The sequence below is a fragment of the Orcinus orca genome, chromosome 8, assembly GCF_937001465.1.
Source record: "Orcinus orca chromosome 8, mOrcOrc1.1, whole genome shotgun sequence".
NCBI lineage: Eukaryota > Metazoa > Chordata > Mammalia > Artiodactyla > Delphinidae > Orcinus > Orcinus orca.
In genome coordinates, this window is record NC_064566.1 from 2,364,021 (window position 1) to 2,381,478 (window position 17,458).

A 17,458-nucleotide genomic window follows, 5' to 3' on the forward strand; every position below is an offset into this window, starting at 1 on the left:
GTCAGTGGGGCGGGGAAATGGGTACTGAGTGGACGTGAGGGTGGGAGGCCCAGCTCTGGACCCTACATCATTCTAGATTTAACCACCAGCATCTGGACACCCAAGAGTTGGCTGATGGACCCTGAAACCACATCCAGGTTTTTACTGCACGGAGGGGCTGCGTGATGCCCTTGCAGCCACCCCTCTGGGCATTGGCCACCTGTTCCCCTGGGACGATGCCCACCCAGCTTTCTTTTCCTCGTTATTTAGAGTAGTTCTTGGCCTACCAAGGACATAAAGAGAATTCTGGAGGAGATTCCGAGGCTGCAGGGGTCAGGGGTTGGAGGGGCTGGTGGATCAGGCTGCAGCAGGGTGGCCCCGTCTGGCTCTGAAGCGGTCAGGGTGCAAGATAGGTGGCCCAGGGCTTTGGGTCCAGAGCAGCCTGCCTCAGTAACAAGGTGCAGAATACTTCCACCTGGAAAGCACCCACCCTCAGCAGGGAGGGACAACCACGTGGGATCCAGAGCCAGTCTAGGGGGACTGCCCTCGATGCGGGATCCTGGGAGTCCCGTCTGCTTGGTGCAGGCGTGAGGGCTGGGATGGCAGTGCCCACCTGCCCCTTCCTCGGCTCCAGTCCAAGTCCATCCTGTCCTGTGGCCTCTCCCTCTGTGTCTTTCCTCCTTCATGTACTGTCAGGGCTGGGCTGCAGTCTCCCTGTACTGTGGTGCATGGGGTCTGCGGTCAGCTGTCCCCACCCTCCCCTTCAGGGGTATCCTGGGCTGTCCCAGAAAAGGGAGGCCCACTCACCTGGCCCTGGTGTTTGTGAGTACTGGCAATGGTGGCCACAGTGGAACTGAAGGGCTGGGCTGGGGGCAGCAGGGCAGGGAGGGGGCTGTTACTGTGGAGAAGGGACCAGGCCAAATGGGCTTGAGGGCCACCCTGGAGGCCCCGGTGGGCAGCGCCCCTCCCATGTCCTCAGCTGGCTCAGCGGCTGTTTGACAGGACCCCAGCTTCCTGGCGCTGGCTCAGCAGGGTGGGCAGCTTCTAACTGCTCCCTGCAAACTGCACCCCCATCCTTCACGGACCTCCTCCCTCCATCCTCAGGGCCTCGGACCCTTCCCTGGGCCCCTCCAGCCCCAGACAGCTTCTGCTGGCATTGAGCTTCTCCCCTGAAAGACATCCCACCCCCGCCAGTTTCCAGAAGTTCCCCAAGAAGACAACACACACAATATGTGTGTCTTGTTTATTTCAAGGGATGGAGCAAAGACATGTCCCCAAACTGGGGGAGGGTAAGAACATGGGTACATAAACTGGACAATCAGCTCAGATGACACCGTCACAACATAGTTTAAGGCTCCGTGTGTATCTATATGTGCAGATGCTCACACACACACACACACACACACACACACACACACCCTGGCATTTGACACAGGAATGGAGGCCAGACGCCAGGCGCTGTTTGCAGCCTGCCTAAAATATTGCGATTGCGTTTATTAAAAACGTGTGGGAGGAGAAGACCGTGCATCAGTCTGAGCAAAGTGTCCAACTCAGGCTCCGGGCCGGGGACGCTGTCCCCAGGCACGCCGTGCTCACGTGTGCCCGCCCCAGCTTGGCACGTCCTGGCTGAGGGAGGTGGGGCGGGTCCTGTAGGTATAGGAACTGGGCTCTGTCCAGACAGCACAAAGGCAGAATAAAGCCCCAAGCGCCCTCTCCGAAGCAGCCCACCCGTGGCCCCTCCAGGGCAATGTGGGCAGGGTCTCAGGAAGGGCTGGCCTGTGTGTTAGGCCCAAGGAGGGCCTGGGGTCCCGGCTTGCTCCTCAACGCCCCCACTCACCCCTGCTGGGGAACGACATCCAGAGACCTGCAGGCTCTCCTGCCCCTCCGCCATCAATCCCCTGAGGCTGACCAGGGAGGATGGGACGAGGTCACCAGGGGGTGCAGTGCACGACGAATGTGGCATTTGGCTTCAGCATTAAGGCCAGCGCCTCCCCGGGAGGACCCCATGTGGCCCCCCAGGTCCCTCCTGCTGTTGTGCCGCCGTGGGCCCCTCTGTCCACAGAGGCCGTGCTCGCTGGGTCTCTGCCTCCACGGGGCTGGCTTAAAGTGCTAGGTGCCTGGGAGGGAGGCTGGGGCTGCCCGAGTTCTGCAGGCGATGCCCACGCCGTCCCCGAAGGGCTCTTATTTGAGGATGTAGTTAATGAGCAGCTGACACGCCAGGAACATGCAGAGCAGGAACCACGAGCGGGGACTGTGCAAGAGGCCTGGGGCTGGTGCCTGCCTGGCCTGTGCCGTGGAGCTCAGCACGGCCGAGAGATGCCTGGAATGATAGGGCACCGCAGTTCAGCTGGGGCCAGCCCAGGCAGGGTGGCACGTCCCTGCCCCGGGGTGCAAGGGGGGGGAGGGACCCAGGGCCCAGTGGCTGCACTGCGCTTCCTGGGCACACATTCCGGGGGGGGGGTCAAGGCTGGGGGAGCTGGGCCTCTTACATCCTCCCTCCCACCTCCATTGTTATGGGCTGAACTGTGTCCCCCAAAATCCTCTGTTGGAATCCTGACCCCCAGCGCCCCAGAATGCAACTGTATTTGGAGATGTGACCTTTAAAGAGGTGAATAAAGTAAAATGCGGCCACTAGGATGGGCCCTAATCCCGTAGGACTGCTGTCCTTATAAGAAGAGGAGGTCAGGACACAGACACACACAGAGGGACGACCCCGTGAGGACCAGGGAGAAGACGGCCGTCTACACGCCGAGGAGAGGCCTCAGGAGGAACCAGCCCTGCACTGATCTTGGACTGCCAGCCTCCAGGATTGGGAGAGGTAAATGTCTGTGGTTGAAGCTGCTTCCCTGTGGTACTCTGTATGGCAGCCCAGGAAACCCATAGCCCCGCCCTGGACTCTGACGTCAGTGTGTGTCTGGACCTCAGCAGAAGCTTCCGGCGGTTCTCCCAGCCACCTGCCTCGCAGCTAGTCTCCTCCTGTGGTGCTAGATGGCCACCCCGACCCCCGCACCCCCCGGGCTCCCACGGCCTCTGGGCTCAGCTCCACCATCTCCGCCCCCTCACCTGACTCGCCCTTCTCCCGACAGCGGCCCACCTGTGGTGCCCTCTGCTCTCAGTGCTGGCCTCTGCTCTCCCCCTTTGCAGCTCCTCCCTGCCCACCTGCATCCTCCTCCAGGAAGCCCTCCCTGACCATGGAGACAGCATTCCTCTCCCTCTCTCAGCCCCACACAGCCTGCAGTGGAGTGGGGTGCTAAAACGGTGTGAAACGCCTCTATGCCGCATATGGGTGGGTCACAGGCATGAAATTCTAGGCTTCCGAGGGCGGCTCCGATGCTAACAGCTGGTTAAGTGCTCGCTGGGTGCCAGGCACAGAGCTCATCCCTCTGCTCCATCCTCTTCCCGCCCCAGGGCCACTGCTGTCACCCCAGTTGACAGATGGGGAGACTGAGGCAGGGACAGCCCGAGGTCCCACAGGCCGGGAGTCCTGCAGCCCTGCTGGAGCCGGGAGCCTGGCTCTGGGGCAGAGCTGGCAAGCAGGGCTCTGCCTCCTGGTGCCGGCAAATAGAGTGTGTTCCCAGTCTTCCCCGCGATGACTCACCCAGCTGTTCCCGAGGACCCACTATTCTTGGAGCTGGGGCCACCGCGGGGCGGTAGGAGGCATCCTCGGGGGAGCCGGTGCTGGCAGCACCTCCTTCCAGCTTCTGTCTGCTCCACCCGCCACAAGCACGGGCAGCCCTGCCCTGGTTCACCTGGACTCCATCAAGCCCCCGCCAGACCCAGCATCCTCCTTGCCAGCTCAGCCTGTTCACACGCCGCGTTCTGCCCTGCCCGCCCCTCGCAGAGGGCAGAACCCAGGAGCTCCCCTGTCCTCGCCCAGTAGCCAGACCGGCTGAAGTCCTGAGGGTTCTAACCCAAGTGACAGTGCAGGTGAACGCCTGCCCTCACCCCCCGCCGGCTCTGGCTCTCCTGCTCTCTGACCCGGAGCCCCGGCTGGACCCCCGAGCATGGCCCACCTATGTAGCTCCTGCTGGGCCTCCCGGATGGACAGGATCCCCTCGTGCAGCAACTGCAGCCGCCACGCTTCCTTCCCACACCGAGGGCACGGGCTCTCGCAGCCTGGGACGCAGGACCCGGGGGACAAGGGAACACGGGGTGGGGGGGAGAAGTGAGGATGAGCGGGGATGTCTGGGGAGCCGGCAGGTGGGGTCGTGGGGCCGTGTCCCACCTCACAGGAGCCTTCAGGTGAAGCTAATAACACAGGGAGGTGGTGCCGAGGGATGTTTCCAGAGGGAACCCCGGGCTCCGCTGGCCTCTGATTCGCCCAGAGGCGGGGACCAAGCTGGGGAGACAGGCACGCCCTTGAGGGCAGGGGGCAGAGAGGCAGGAGCCAATCCGGAGAGTCACAGACAGATGGACAGGTCACAGCCCCGCCCCTCGCTCTGGCCCCGCCCCCTGAGTGCAGACTCGGGAGCCCTGCCCCCTCCCACACCCCCCTCTGCCCTTCGGCTTCTCTGTCCTCCCGCCCTGAAGAGGGCCTGGCCCAGGAGGGCTCACCGGGAGCGAAGTCACGGTCCTCCTCCTCGTCAGAGAGCTCTGGGCAGGACTCGGGCGTGGAGCCGCTGCTCTCGGTGGCCTGGCTGTGGCCAGACGGCTGGTCGCTGGCCTTGCGGAGCCGCCGGTCGGGGCCAGACCCCTGGAGGGAGATGGAGCGGCTATGGCCGGGAGCTCACCCACACCCACCGCACCCTCGTGCGCCCGCCGTGCCCTCGGGGACCTGCTGGGGTGTCGCTGGCCTTGGGGACGTGGTGGTGGGCTTATGCCAGGGCAGCTCCGGAGGAGGTGGCCGGCGGAGGAGGGAACTGCTGGCTCTGGGTGCACAGAGGAGGTCTGGCCCTGCCTGGACTGGAGCCTCACTCCCCCCGGGCCTCAGGGTCCTCAGGGGTAATGCAGACTGCTGGCCCCTCTGCGGCGGCCTGGGGACCGTCACGAGGTCCTGCCCAGTACATGCGGAGATGATGGGGGTGGGGCCAGGGACCAGCTCAGTGTGTGAGCTGAGGGCTCCCCCATCATGGAGGGACCCCCAGGCTGGCCGGCCTCAAACAAGCCCACTGAGTACAGGAGTGGCCAGGTGACAGCAGGCCTGTGTCCAACAGACGGGCCCAGGATGGTGCCTGGACGCTCTGCATCAGGGCCCTGTGGCTCTGATGTGTATCAGCGATGGGGGTGGGGTCAGTGCTGGGGGGTGGGGTCAGCGATGGGAGGTGCAGACAGAGATGGAGGGTGGGGCAGTCCACCCAGGTGGACTTTGCTGCAGGGACAGGTTTTGGGGTTTGGTGGGGCCTGAGCCGACTGGAAAGGCTTAAGTGAAGGAGGAGGATACAGAGGGGCATCAGGTGGACACGTGTGCGAGGGGCCGGGGCCATCTGGTTGAGGTCGAGGGGCCGCGGAATGTGGCGGAAGGGTGGGTGGGACACACGTGGCTAGTGAGATATTGTGGCCCCTGTTTGCTGGGAAAATTGGGGCCCCTGGGCAAGATGGGGAGTCCTCCCCTCCCTGCCCCGGGTGGGCCGTGCCCCCCGGCCGTGTGCACAGTGGGTGCCTGGCTGGTGTAGCGTGTGCTGTTCCACACGTGGAACCTGCCCACGTGGTGGGGGCCACTCCAGGCTTCCCTCAAAAGGCATCTCTGTCTGGAGCTCTCCTTCCTCGTGTCTCCTGGAACCTCCCACCTGCCCTCGCCCGCGCCTCCCACCCTCTCTCCCACACTTTTGAGGCCCAGGCATCTGGGTAAATGTGCCGTCTCCTGCTCCTACTTGGGCGAGTCCCTGGACTGCCCAGAGCCTCCGTTTTTTCATCTGTGGAATGGGATAGCATGCTGCCCGCACCGCAGAGGGCGGCTCTGGGGGTTGATGGGCCAGGACCATACACCCTGGCACAGTGCCCTGAACACCAGGGTGCCCTGGGAACTGAGCGTCCTGCAAATCCAGGCGTCCAGGCCCCATGCTGGGCAGGGAAGGGCAGGACAGGGAGGCAGGGGGATGCCAGAGGAGACCCTGCTAGGACGTGGGTCAGAGTGTGCCAGGGTGGGGGACCCAGAGGAGGGGGGCCAGGCAGGTGGGTGTGAGGGTGGGCATGGGGCCACACCTGGAGGGACCCAGCAGGGGCCCTGGGGGTGGTGCTGACCTGGTGCCTGGGCCCCGGGCTGCCCAGGAAGGTGGTCTGGCGGGCCATGGTCTCCCGCTGCAGGGTGTGCAGGACCCCGTCTTGCTCAAACTGGGCAATGTCCTTCAGGGGGTCCCAGGGGCTGTGGCTGGAGGGTCCAGAGAGTGTCTGTTGGCAGGGGCGGTGGCCCTCGGAGTGAGGGGGCCCCAGCCCGGCCCAGCCCTCAGCCTCCCAGCAGGACCGGAGACCCCCAGGGGAGTGACCGTTGCCTGCACCTGTGTGCAGCCCCTGTGTGACCCTCCCTCCCCATCACCCAGGGCCAGGATGGTGGGGGTCTGCTACCCAGCCCACCGCGGTGCCCAGGCCGCTGTCTGCCAGCGCTCACTCCTCGTATCGGTAGCGCCACTCCTGGGTGGTGGGGTCCAGGTGGAACAGCTGCGGCGTCCAGGGCACCAGGTTCTGCTGGCGCTCTCGGGCCTGATGCCGCTGTGCCTCCTCCAGGGCAAACTTCTCCTGTGTGGCTTTGTGCTGGTCACCCTCGCTGATGGCCCTGGTGACGTGCTGCCAGAGCCTGCGAGCGGAGCACACGTTCTGAGCTGGGGGACCTGAGCAGTCCCGTCCCCTCACACTAGAGGGGAGCCTCAGAGCAACCTCCGCTTGATTGCCTCCAGTGACAGGGAGCTCACTGCCTCTCAGGGTGCCCGGGTCTCCTGGGCACTGTTGATTTACCCTGAGATGGTTCTTTCTTATGCTGGACGCACACCTGCCACCAGCAGGGCCCTCCCTGTGGACTGCAGGTCATCTGCCCCGGAGCCTGCTCTTCCCCAGGCCTCCCCTGCTCTCTCTCCAGATGCCCACAGCTGGATGTGTCCTCTGCCCAGAAAGGTCCACTCAGGTCCATCCTCCCTGCCACAGACATCCAGGGGGCGTGCACCCAGGAGACAGCAGCTGCCGGCCCGGCCACCCCAGCCGTGGTCAGGGGTCCTGCGGCGCCCGGGCCTTACCGCTCCGACTCCAGCTCTGTCTGCTCCTCCAAAGGCACTGTGTGCCGCTTCAGCCGCTGCCCGCGGACCTCCTCGCTCGGGTTCCAGAAGAGCTCGGCGCCTCCTCTGCCCTCCTCCTTGATGAACACTTCCCTGTCCTGCCCCAGACAGCCGGGCAGGTCAGAGGTACCGGCCGTGGCCTCTGCTGCCCCCGGGCCCACCCGCGCCTGCCCGGAGGCGGCCTCTCACCCAGTGTCCCGTGAGCCGCGCCAGGACCTCCTCGCCTGATGTGATCTTCCCGGAGATCTGGTTGATGCTCGTGCTGCCCCCGAAGAAGGGCTGTGGGGACACACCCGAGACGATGCCCTTACGACGCTGGTGAGGGCGGCAGCCACGGCCCCCTCGTGGAGCTGGGGAGGAGGGGCCCCTTCCTCATGGGTGGGCGGGAGGTGAGCTCCCAGCCCCAGTGCATGGGGGGCTGGCTGGGACGGGACTGAAGCTGGAGGTGGCCATGCTCGCCCACGGTCCAGCCTGAGCTCAAGGGTGCTGGGTCCCTGCCAGGGCTTTGTGCCCCGTGGTGGGGAAGGGGCCTGGGCCTGTCCTAGCTCTGCTGTGTGGCCTGTGGGCAGCCCCTTCCCCTCTCCGAGCCCCGCTGTGCTACAGGGAAGCCAGGAGCTGCTCGTTCATGTGCACCTGCTCAGGAAACCATCCCTGGGGCACTGAGAGGGCAAGAGGGGGCCACCCAAGGCCTCGCCTCTCCCCGGCCCAAGCCCCACGCCCCCCAAGGCCCCTGGGTGGCCGAGGTGCTGCGGCCAGCGCTACCTTGAGCTTGAATTCCAGCTCAGCCTGGAAGTTGTTCTTCTCACACTCGACGGTCACTCTGCCACCCAGCTCCATGGTCATGGTGCCGTAGAGAATGCCTGGAACACAGCCGCATTGAGGGGTCAGGGCCACCCCCTGGCCAGCCGAGTCCCCAGACCTCTGCTGAGTCCTGACCCAGCAACACTGAGCCGGGGAGGCCCCTGTCAGGGCCCGGAGGGCGAGACGGGAGCAGGGAGGGGGCAGGCGCTCTGGGGGCAGTGCTGCCAGGAGGGGGAGAATCTCGTTAGGTGAGCAGAGCCCGAGACCGGGCCTGATTCCGCAGTGACCAGCTCCCCGCAGCGAACGGGGTCTCTGGCCCCAGGGCCTTTGCTCATGCGAGTTGCTAAGTCTGGGAGACATCCCCAACCTTTACTAGGTCACCTCCTCCAGCAGCCCCTGTTCCAGGCTCCCAGGAGCCCCACTGCCCCCGGGAGACCCTCGTCAAGGCCTGTCACTCCGTTCCGCAGATCCTGCCCCGATGTAGGTGGCTGCATCTTCCCTGCTCACTGCTGCGCCCAGGACGGGCCCACGTGGTTTTCTTTTTTTTTTAACTTAATACATATATTTTTTAATTACTGAAGGAAAGCATGAGTCTTCTATTTCTGTCTTACGGAGGGCTTACTCTAAAAGAAAAAAAGAAATGAGGGAAGGAAGGAAGGAAGGAGAAGGAAGAAAGAAAGGATCATTCTCACTTGAAAACAGTTAGAGATGTGGGATAAAATAAGTCTTCCAAAAATTAAAAAAACAGACTTCCCTGGTGGCTCAGTGGTTAAGAATCCGCCTGCCAATGCAGGGGACATGGGTTCGAGCCCTGGTCCGGGAAGATCCCAGATGCTGCGGAGCAACGAAGCCCATGTGCCACAACTACTGAGCCTGCGCTCTAGAGCCCACGAGCCACAACTACCGAAGCCCGCGTGCCTAGAGGTCGTGCTCCACAACAAGAGAAGCCACCGCAGTGAGAAGCCCATGCACCGCAACCAAGAGTAGCCCCCGCTCGCCGCAACTAGAGAAAGCCCGCGTGCCGCAACTAAAGAAAGCCAGCACGCAGCAACGAAGACCCAACGCAGCCAAAAATAAATAAATAAATAACTTTATTTAAAAAAAAAAAAGATTTAGCACTAATTAAAAAAAAAATTTAAAAAGACAAGCTAATTGAAATCGCAAAAAGGCTGGAATCACCCCCAAATTCCCCTGTGCACAGGGTGGAAAAGCTACATGGAAGGGAGTCGGGCCTCTGAGCTGCTCTGGTGTCTCTCCAGGACACACCAACGCAGAGTCAGAGAAGCAGCTGCAGGGCCGCGTGTGCAGGGCCCGATTCTCTACTGCGGGGGGTGGGGGAGGAGGTCCGAGAGACCCTAGAACTGTCTATACCTTGTTATGTAGTTTTGACTTTGGAACGGGGTACATATTTCATTTACAAAATTATTTAAAAAACGAAGTTAAAAGAGCAATTCCTAAAAATCCAAAGTGAAATGAAAGAAAAGACCAGAGTGGGCGTGATCCCAGAGGGGTATATCTGATGACCTTACAGATCCCAGAGGGATCCACTCAGGACAAGAAGCACAGACACCACAGCCCACGCTGCCTTCAGCCATCGGCCCGTTGGTGGTGGGGCTGAGTGTCACTCTGAGTGCTGTGTGTGGTGCTAGGACAAAAAGCGAGCGTGGCGAGGTCACGGAAAGTGGCTTTCCAGCGTGGGGGGAGACACTTCACATGGGAGGTGAATGGGGCGTAAAAAGACCCGCCGTCTTGAATCTGGATTGGAAATGTCAGTGTGAACTCACCTGTTTTAATCTTAAAAAAAAAAAAGATTCTATCTTCAGCTCACTGGACGAAAGCCCTAGAAACGATGAGCAAACCACTCATAGGGAGCAGACCTCGCCTCCAGACAACGATGTCTAAGTACCGTTTCCTACGGGCAGGAACCTGGGTCTCCCAGGAGCAATGCCCGATTCAAGGTGTAGAGCAGGAGACGTCAGGGTCTCCCGGGGTCACAGCAAAAGGAGGCAGGCCACTTGGGCTGGGTACAGAGGACACAGGGGCCAATCTGAGGGCTCCCGCTGGCCAGCATGGCACAAGGAGCATGGAATGTTCTAGCTGCAATGTTCTGTATCGATCATGCATGTTCTGATCAAATAATACTCAAAGCAACAACGACCTCACCAAGGATCCCCTTTGGAGGAGCCAGGGGCAACGGAAGGAAAACTCATGACTATTTTGAAGAACTCTGGCATTTATCCTACAGGTACTGGCCTAGCGGGTAAGCACGTGGTAGGCGAGGGCGACTTTCTCTTTGCAGGAGGCTGCCTGCTGGCTGGATGAAGGAGCGATGGACCGTCACCAGGTTAGAGGGACCAGGAGCTGAGAATCCACCTCACTTAAGATCACAGACGTGGAGCCAACCTGACGTCACGAGCCCCACGGCAGGAGGACGGGAAGCCACCTACTGTTGTCTTGTTGGAAAAACTGTGCCTGAAAAGCGATCAGACCTCCAGGGATGAGGTCAACTTCCAGTTTACAGAGAATACGTTCAACTACACCACAGACACAGCCAGTAAGTCCAGACTAGAGGAAACCCCACAAGAAAATGACCTTATTCCTTCCACAAATACAGTGCAAGGGAAAGAAAGGTCAAGGTTCACACCAAGCACAAAGTGTGACCCTTATCTGGAATCCTGTTCAAACAAGTGAATCGTAACATACGTGTGTATGTACGTATGTAAACATACATTTATTTATGACAATCAGAGCACTTTGAACACTGACTGTATACCTGATGGTATTAGGGAAAGAGCCTTGAGTTTTGTTTTGTTTGTTTTTTAAAAAAAATTTTTGGTGTAATGATAGTCCCGTGGTTGTGGTTAAGAAGGGGATTCCTTATCTTTTAGCGACACTCTATGAAACGCAGAGAAGACGTGATATCTGCGAGCTACTTCAAATGAATGAGGTGGGAGGCGTGTGGGGATAAAGGAAACGATTGGTACTTGCTGCGTTCTGGGTACGTTGTGTGTGTCTGGGTCACTGTCCTTTCACATGTGTTTGTTTGAAGTTTTCAATAATGAAAAGTTGAAGAAAAAGTAATGCTCTTTTAAATGCACTAATGAACAGACAGGCATGCCAGAAAATAAGGGCAATCTTCTGGGAGAAAAAACAAACAAGAAGGAGAGGGGGAGAAAGAGGAAGAAGTGCATCTGTCCTCTGAGCAGAGAGGACTTTGCTGACCTGAGCCCTTGGTGTCCAGTGGGGTGCAGGACAGAGGGGCTTGGGCCAGAGCAACAAGGAAAGTGTGTTCCGAGACATTTCCATAAAACCGGGACTCTCACGTCGCTATGCTCTCAGCAAAAGGAGAACCAAGGAAACAGTTGCATTGGGCAGGGTTCTAGGGTTTAAAAATATCCCCACCCCCTACATCCCTGGCCTTCAATTTGTAAGGTGAGTTTGGGACTCAAATGGAAACTTCCTGTGTGGCCCAGAAACAGCCTACTATACATGACAGCCTAGTATAGGGGAAAACCCCCAGCAGAATTAGAATCTCAAGGTCTTAATATATACACTCATCCACTCAACAAATGTTTATCCAGAATCTCACTGCTGTGGGCAGTGGGGACACAGCTGCAAACTGGCTAGAATATTAGGATTGCTAGATAGAGAATAGAAAAGAATTGCGTTTACCATGTTTACAGATCTATGAGAAGAAACTGTGAACTTGATCAAGGAACAAGATACAAGTATAAAAGAACAGGCAGGTTTGAAGTGGACTCAAGTAGAGCTTCTGGGGGAAAAAAATCCAAAACTTCAAAATTGAACTCAGTGGACGAGTTAAATATTAGGTTAATCATAGTTAAAGGTAGATCTAAAGAACTTATCTAGAACGCAAAGACGTAAAAGATGTCAGATGCAGGGCACAGAGTGTCTGAAGTTCTAGAAAAAAAATTGAGAAATTGGAGTGAGGCAGTATTAAATAATAAGGGCTTAAAAACTCCCACACTTGATCAAAACCATGAAATCGCTGCTTAAAAAGTTCAAACAGGGCTTCCCTGGTGGCGCAGTGGTTGAGAGTCCGCCTGCCGATGCAGGGGACGCGGGTTCGTGCCCCGGTCCGGGAGGATCCCACGTGCCGCGGAGCGGCCCGCGTACCGCAAAAAAAAAAAAAGATCAGCGTTTACCAGGGGTTGAGGGGAGGGGGGAGGGATGAACAGGTGAATTCATCTATTCAGATTTTTTAGGGTGGTGAAACTATTGTGATACTGTAAAGGTAGAAACATGCATTTGTCCAAATCCACATAATTATACAACACAAAGTGTGAACCGTAAGGTAAACTATAGACTTAAGTTAATAATAATGTGTTAATATCAGCTAACCAATTGTAGCAAATGTAGCATACCAATGCAAGATGTTAACACTAGGGGATCCGAGTGTGTGTGTGTGTGTGTGTGTGTGTGTGTGTGTGCCTGTCTGTGTGCATGTTGGGATGGGGGGGTATATGGAACTCTCTGCACTTTCTGCTAAAGTTTTTGTAAACCTAAAAGCACTGTAAAAAAGAAAGTCTGTTAATTAAAAAATAAAAAATAAATCCTATAACTGAATCACTTTGCTGTATACCAGAAATTAACACAACACTGTAGAGGAAAAAAAAAAAGAAATCCAAACCTTGAACTACTACAGTGAAATTGCAGAAAACCACAGACAAGAGACGATCTTAAAAGCAGCTACAGAGAAAAGCAGAACATGTAACAAACAGGCCAACAGATGATTGATCACCAACCACAATGGAAATTAGAAGGTGGTAACAAGCTTCCAAAGAGGACAGAAGGACAATCTGCCTGGAATTCCATACCCAGCTAAAAAGTCATGGAAGAGTGAGGGTCAAATAAGATACCTTCAAATAGACAAGAACCAGGGTGCTCTCCCTGAGGGAGCCGGCCTGGGCTCTGCCCTCCAGGGTGGGAGTACCATGGCCTCTCACCTTTGCAGTGGGCGTAGGGCATGGTAAGGGTGTAATCCTCCACCCGGTTCAGGAAGGTGAGGGTGGCCTTGCCGTCCAGCAGAGCTGACAGTGAGTTCCCTGCAGAGACGGGGCAGTGGGACCAGTGAGATGAGACCGATCCTCGGGACCTGGGCCCCCACCTCCACCCCAAGTCACAGGACCTGAGCTCCCTTCCAACAGGTGGAAAGAGTCCCAGGCACCTCCAGCTGTGTGACTGTGGGCGGGTTGCTTAACCTCTCTGAGCCTCAGATTCTGTAAAGGCCCCGTCCAGGTCGTACAAGTCATTCATCCTGAGGAGTTACCTAAGTCGCCATGTGTTCATGTTTATTTCACTTACTAAAGCAGGGATTCTTAGGGTGGAGGCTTCAAACCTTTTCAAACTAGGGCCTCTGCTCTGATTTTAAACACCAGCGGAGAGGGGGTACGGCCCGCTCGGGGCTGAGAGTCACAGCCACAGTCAGTGACGGGAGCACAGGGGTGGAAAAGGTGGGCTGAGCCTGTACGCCCTCTGCAGTCTGCTGGGCACACAGAGGCACTCAGAGCACCTGCCCACCCGTGAGAACAATAGGAAGGTCGACAGGACGGAAAAATGCAGACAGACCCACGGTGCCAGGCTCTCGAGGGGTGCTGCCCGATAGACTGTCCTGTGATGATGAAACTGTTCTATCCCACGCAGCACGCGGGTACTTGCACTGCGGCCAGAGCAACCGCGGAGCTGCCTTTTAGGTTGTATTTCGTTTGAATCAATTCAAACAGCCACGTGTGGCCAGTGGTGCTGAATTGGACAGCCAGCTCGAGAGGGTACCTTCACATGGCTCTTCCCGTAATCCTCCCAGCATCAGTGCAGCTCTACGGCTGAGGGATGAGAGGCCGGGGGGAGGGGGCTCTGCCTGACCCCAGGCTCTGAGCACTTTACCCCTCGTGGTCCCTGGCTAGGAGAGGCGGAGAGGGACACGAACATGGCCACCGGGGGAGGTCTCGGTGACCACCGAGTGCGGCAGGTCAGTCCTCCCCCCATTTCCTCGAGGCCCAGGGGACCCCCCCTCACCGTAGAACCGGGACTTGGCTGTGATACTGCCGCTGATGCAGAAGCCGTCCTTTCGGTTGCTGACGTGGAAGGCGGACACGGGGGGGTGGTGGGACACCTGTGGGTGGAGAGGTGGCTCCTGCGGCAGCCCCAAGAGCAGGCAGGCCCGGTCCCCCACCACATCCCTCCCAGTGCCAGGTGCAGGCGCGAGGGCAGTCCCCATCTCTCAGCCCCAACGTCCAGCGAAGCCGGGCCTGAGTCCTGGGGCCCGGGGGGGAGCTGAATGCCATCCCCGCATCCCCCCAGGAAAACGGGATGCGCTGTCCCCCTCCCTAAGGAAACACTGTCTGCTGTCACAGCCGAGATGGTGCCTGTGCCTCCTGGGAGAATCCCCGCTGGCCGCAGTGAGGCCAGAGCTCTTCCAGTGGTCGCAGGTGGAGCCACCCAGAAACGTGCCTGGGGGTGAGACGCCCCCCGCCCCCTGCCAGGGCCCCGTCCGCTGCAGAACCCAGCAGCCAGCCCAGGGTGGCCGGGCCCTTGCCTGCTCAGCTATGTAGAAGGTGTGGCTGTGGTTCTGGGGGTGGAACCAGCAGCAGCGGAAGGTCTCCCCCAGAATGGGGTTGTAGGGCTTCTTGATCCCCTGCAGGCAGTGAACAAAGAGGCTTGTGTGAGAAGCTGTGGGTGGGGCACAGATGCCAGTTGGGACGGGGTGTGGACCGAGGGACAACAAGAGGGGCTGCCTGCTGCCCACGGCCCCGGGCACCTGCAGGGAGGAGGTCTCTAGAAGGGATGTCTAGTTTCCCACCAGCATCTGGGAACAGCGCCCCACTCCCAGTCTGGGGAGACTATGCTTTACCCTTGGTTTACACTCTGGGCGGACGGCCTACGAGGTGCCCTGTCCACTTCTTGGCTCTGAGGGGCACGTGAGACCCTAACCACATCAAGCCCTCCCCGGACCTCAGGGGAAGCCAGTGCACAGCCCACTCAAAGCCCCCTGTGGCTTCTAATGACCTTTCAAGTTAAAGCCCCAATTCTCCAGCCCTGCTATTTCCGTCGCTCCCCTGGGTGGGAAGTCAGGGCTTGGTCCCCCATCTCGGAGGACCCGGGACCACTGTGGGGACGACCAGGATCCTTCAGGGTCACGCGGGGTAGGGGATGGCCTTGGACTCTGGGTGGGGTTGGGTGCCAGGGCGCAGGGCTGGGCTGTAGTTGCGCCCTCCCCGGACGGTGCTTCTCACCTTGGGCTTCTTGTAGAAGCCGGACAGGTACCACTGCAGCACAAGCTTGATCCGGCTGTAGGCGTCCTCCTCCAGTGCGGCCCTGCCATGGGGTGGGGGAATGCCCTCACTCCAGATCAGGGGACCTGGGCCGCCCTCTGCCCTTTCCCGGCGCCCTCTCTCCTTCCGTTTCAACCTCCATCCACTTGCTGAAAACCCAGGCCCCTCCCCGGCTGCCCAGCCCCCAAAAAGGAGTTTCCCACCCTCCCCCGACACTCCAGGGAATCGGGTTTTCCACGGAACTGGAAAATGTCAGGGTGGCTCCAGTGCTGGGGCAGAGAGGGTGCTGCTGGCTCGAGGCCGGCAGGGGGCCGCCTCCAGGAAGCCCCCGGGATGCTCTTGCCTTCACCCAGCTCCCTCTGCGTGGGCTGCTGAGCCTGCAGCCCCCCTTCCAACCTCCGCCTTCTTCAGCTTGAGGGAGCCAATGCCAGGGCTCAGGTGCACAGAAGGTGCTGGGCTCACCTGTGATGGTGGCCCTGACCGGACGTGGGGCTGCCCCGTCCTCCCTGTCCACCAGCTCCTCCCATGGAGGCCGGGCCCCTTGGAGGCAGAGGCTTCAGGGACAGTTTCCTGGGGACCCTTAGGACTCTCTGTGGGGCAGGCAGGGGCTGAGGGAGCCTGGGGTGGGGGGTGTCTCTGGGCACCTCCCCGTCGCTCACCTGGAGAGCAGGTCGGCGTGGTAGTAGTAGTCGGAGAGCTTGTTGAGGAAGGAGCGGGGCTCCAGGACGAAGGTGGGCAGCACCACGCGGGACAGGTCCATGCCCGGCCGCAGCTGCTTCAGCAGGACCCACATCAGACTCTTGTTCTCGTCAGACACCGTCTCTACCTGCGATGCCTCGCCCAGCTGCCGGCAGAGGGACCGCGGTCAGGCTGCAGCCAGAGCTGGCGGGGAGCCTGGAGGGGGCGGGATGGGGGGTAGGGCGGCCACGCGTACCCCTTGGCCGGGCCGCCACACCCAGAGGGCCTGTCCCAGCCCCAGCTGAGCCCTGCGTTTTCCAGCAGGCCCGAGGGGCAGCTGCTGGCCCAGGCCGGCTCCCGTCTGCTTCTGCTCCTGGCCAGCCTGGGCCCTCCCCGCGGTTGGTGCACGTCCACCATGGCTGCTGACACCTGTCTGTGGACTTTGCATGACCGGTGCCGCGGCAGCAGGTGCTACGTGCTCGAAGAGACCTCCTTCCACCCCCAGCCCATCTTGTCTTCATGGGGTGACACAGGTGCTTCAGGCCTGCACCCCCTTCAGAAGGGGGTCTTCACCTGTCCAGGATCGCACGGCTAGAGGGGGCCGCCCTGGGCCCCTCCTCTCTTCCCTGAGACTGTGCCACAGAGAGACTGAGCCCCGGAGCTTTGGGCTTTGTCTGGGCAGGGGGCGAGGGGGCAGGGGGCTCCATCTCCCAGGCCGCACCAACCAGCAAACCCTCAGGTGCGCAGAGTGATCTCAGAAAGGGTCGTGCAGCTGTCTACAGACAGCTGGCTGGGGGGGCAGGTGCTCCCAGGCAGGGTTGTGCATCGGGGACCCTCCCGTCTCGGGAATTGCCATCGAGCCGCAGTTCCCGGGCCAACGCCAAGCCCCCCTCCCCTCCCCATGGACCCCCATCCCCACCCCCCAGGGAGGCAGCAAAATGGTGTGACAGCAGCCAGCCCTGCGTCAGGGCCCATCACCACCCTGCTGGGCCACCTCAGGCAGCCACTCTGCCTCTCTGTGTCTGCACAGCTGTGGCGGAGGCCTAGTGGCACTCGCTTGGACAGCTCGCCTGGGCACCGAGGGGAGGGGAAGCCCCCAGAGGCAGCGGTCATGTCTGACCCCCATGAGGCTGTGGCTCCCTGGCTTTGATGTCCAGGTCAGCTTCAGGGCGCGCGTGGCAGCTGCCGCAGGTGGGGATCCCCTGCACCCCCCATCCCACCCACACTCCCTCTAACCCTCTCCCTCTGGCTTCTGCCCCTCCTCTCCACCAAAAGTGCCCTGGTGAAGGTCACCACCACCCCCGTGTCACCCTGTCTCTCCTCCAGCTCCCAGCCCCTGAGGCCACCCCTCCCCTCCCTGCCACGCCTCCCAGGGTTCCTCTGCAGAGCCCCGTCTGTGCTCAGCCTCTGAAGGCTGGGGTGCCTGGGCCCCTGGGCCCCTTGGGCTGCCCACCCAAGCCCTATGTCCAGACGGCCCCCTGAGCCCCAGACCCTCCCGTGCAGCAG

The 17,458-nt window shown here is 60.0% G+C and overlaps 1 protein-coding gene across 8 annotated transcripts in view; it reads right to left on the minus strand.

Annotated features, from left to right (window-relative positions):
* Positions 1–1,207: 1,207 nt before the first annotated feature.
* OSBPL5 (oxysterol binding protein like 5) overlaps positions 1,208–17,458 on the minus strand; it is a 68,229-nt gene continuing 51,978 nt past the window's right edge. For 6 of the 8 annotated variants that reach the window (XM_004278059.3, XM_004278058.3, XM_033402512.2 and 3 more), the window contains 13 exons: positions 15,934–16,118; positions 15,236–15,317; positions 14,539–14,637; positions 14,019–14,115; positions 12,950–13,048; positions 7,944–8,041; positions 7,371–7,460; positions 7,143–7,279; positions 6,524–6,709; positions 6,160–6,286; positions 4,534–4,672; positions 3,993–4,095; positions 1,208–2,299 (listed from right to left, as the gene is read on the minus strand). In XM_004278059.3, coding sequence (XP_004278107.1) covers positions 2,161–2,299; positions 3,993–4,095; positions 4,534–4,672; positions 6,160–6,286; positions 6,524–6,709; positions 7,143–7,279; positions 7,371–7,460; positions 7,944–8,041; positions 12,950–13,048; positions 14,019–14,115; positions 14,539–14,637; positions 15,236–15,317; positions 15,934–16,118 — 1,581 coding nt within the window. In that variant the 3' untranslated portion in view covers positions 1,208–2,160. The other 2 variants (XM_049713151.1, XM_049713149.1) reach the window with 2 other exon arrangements.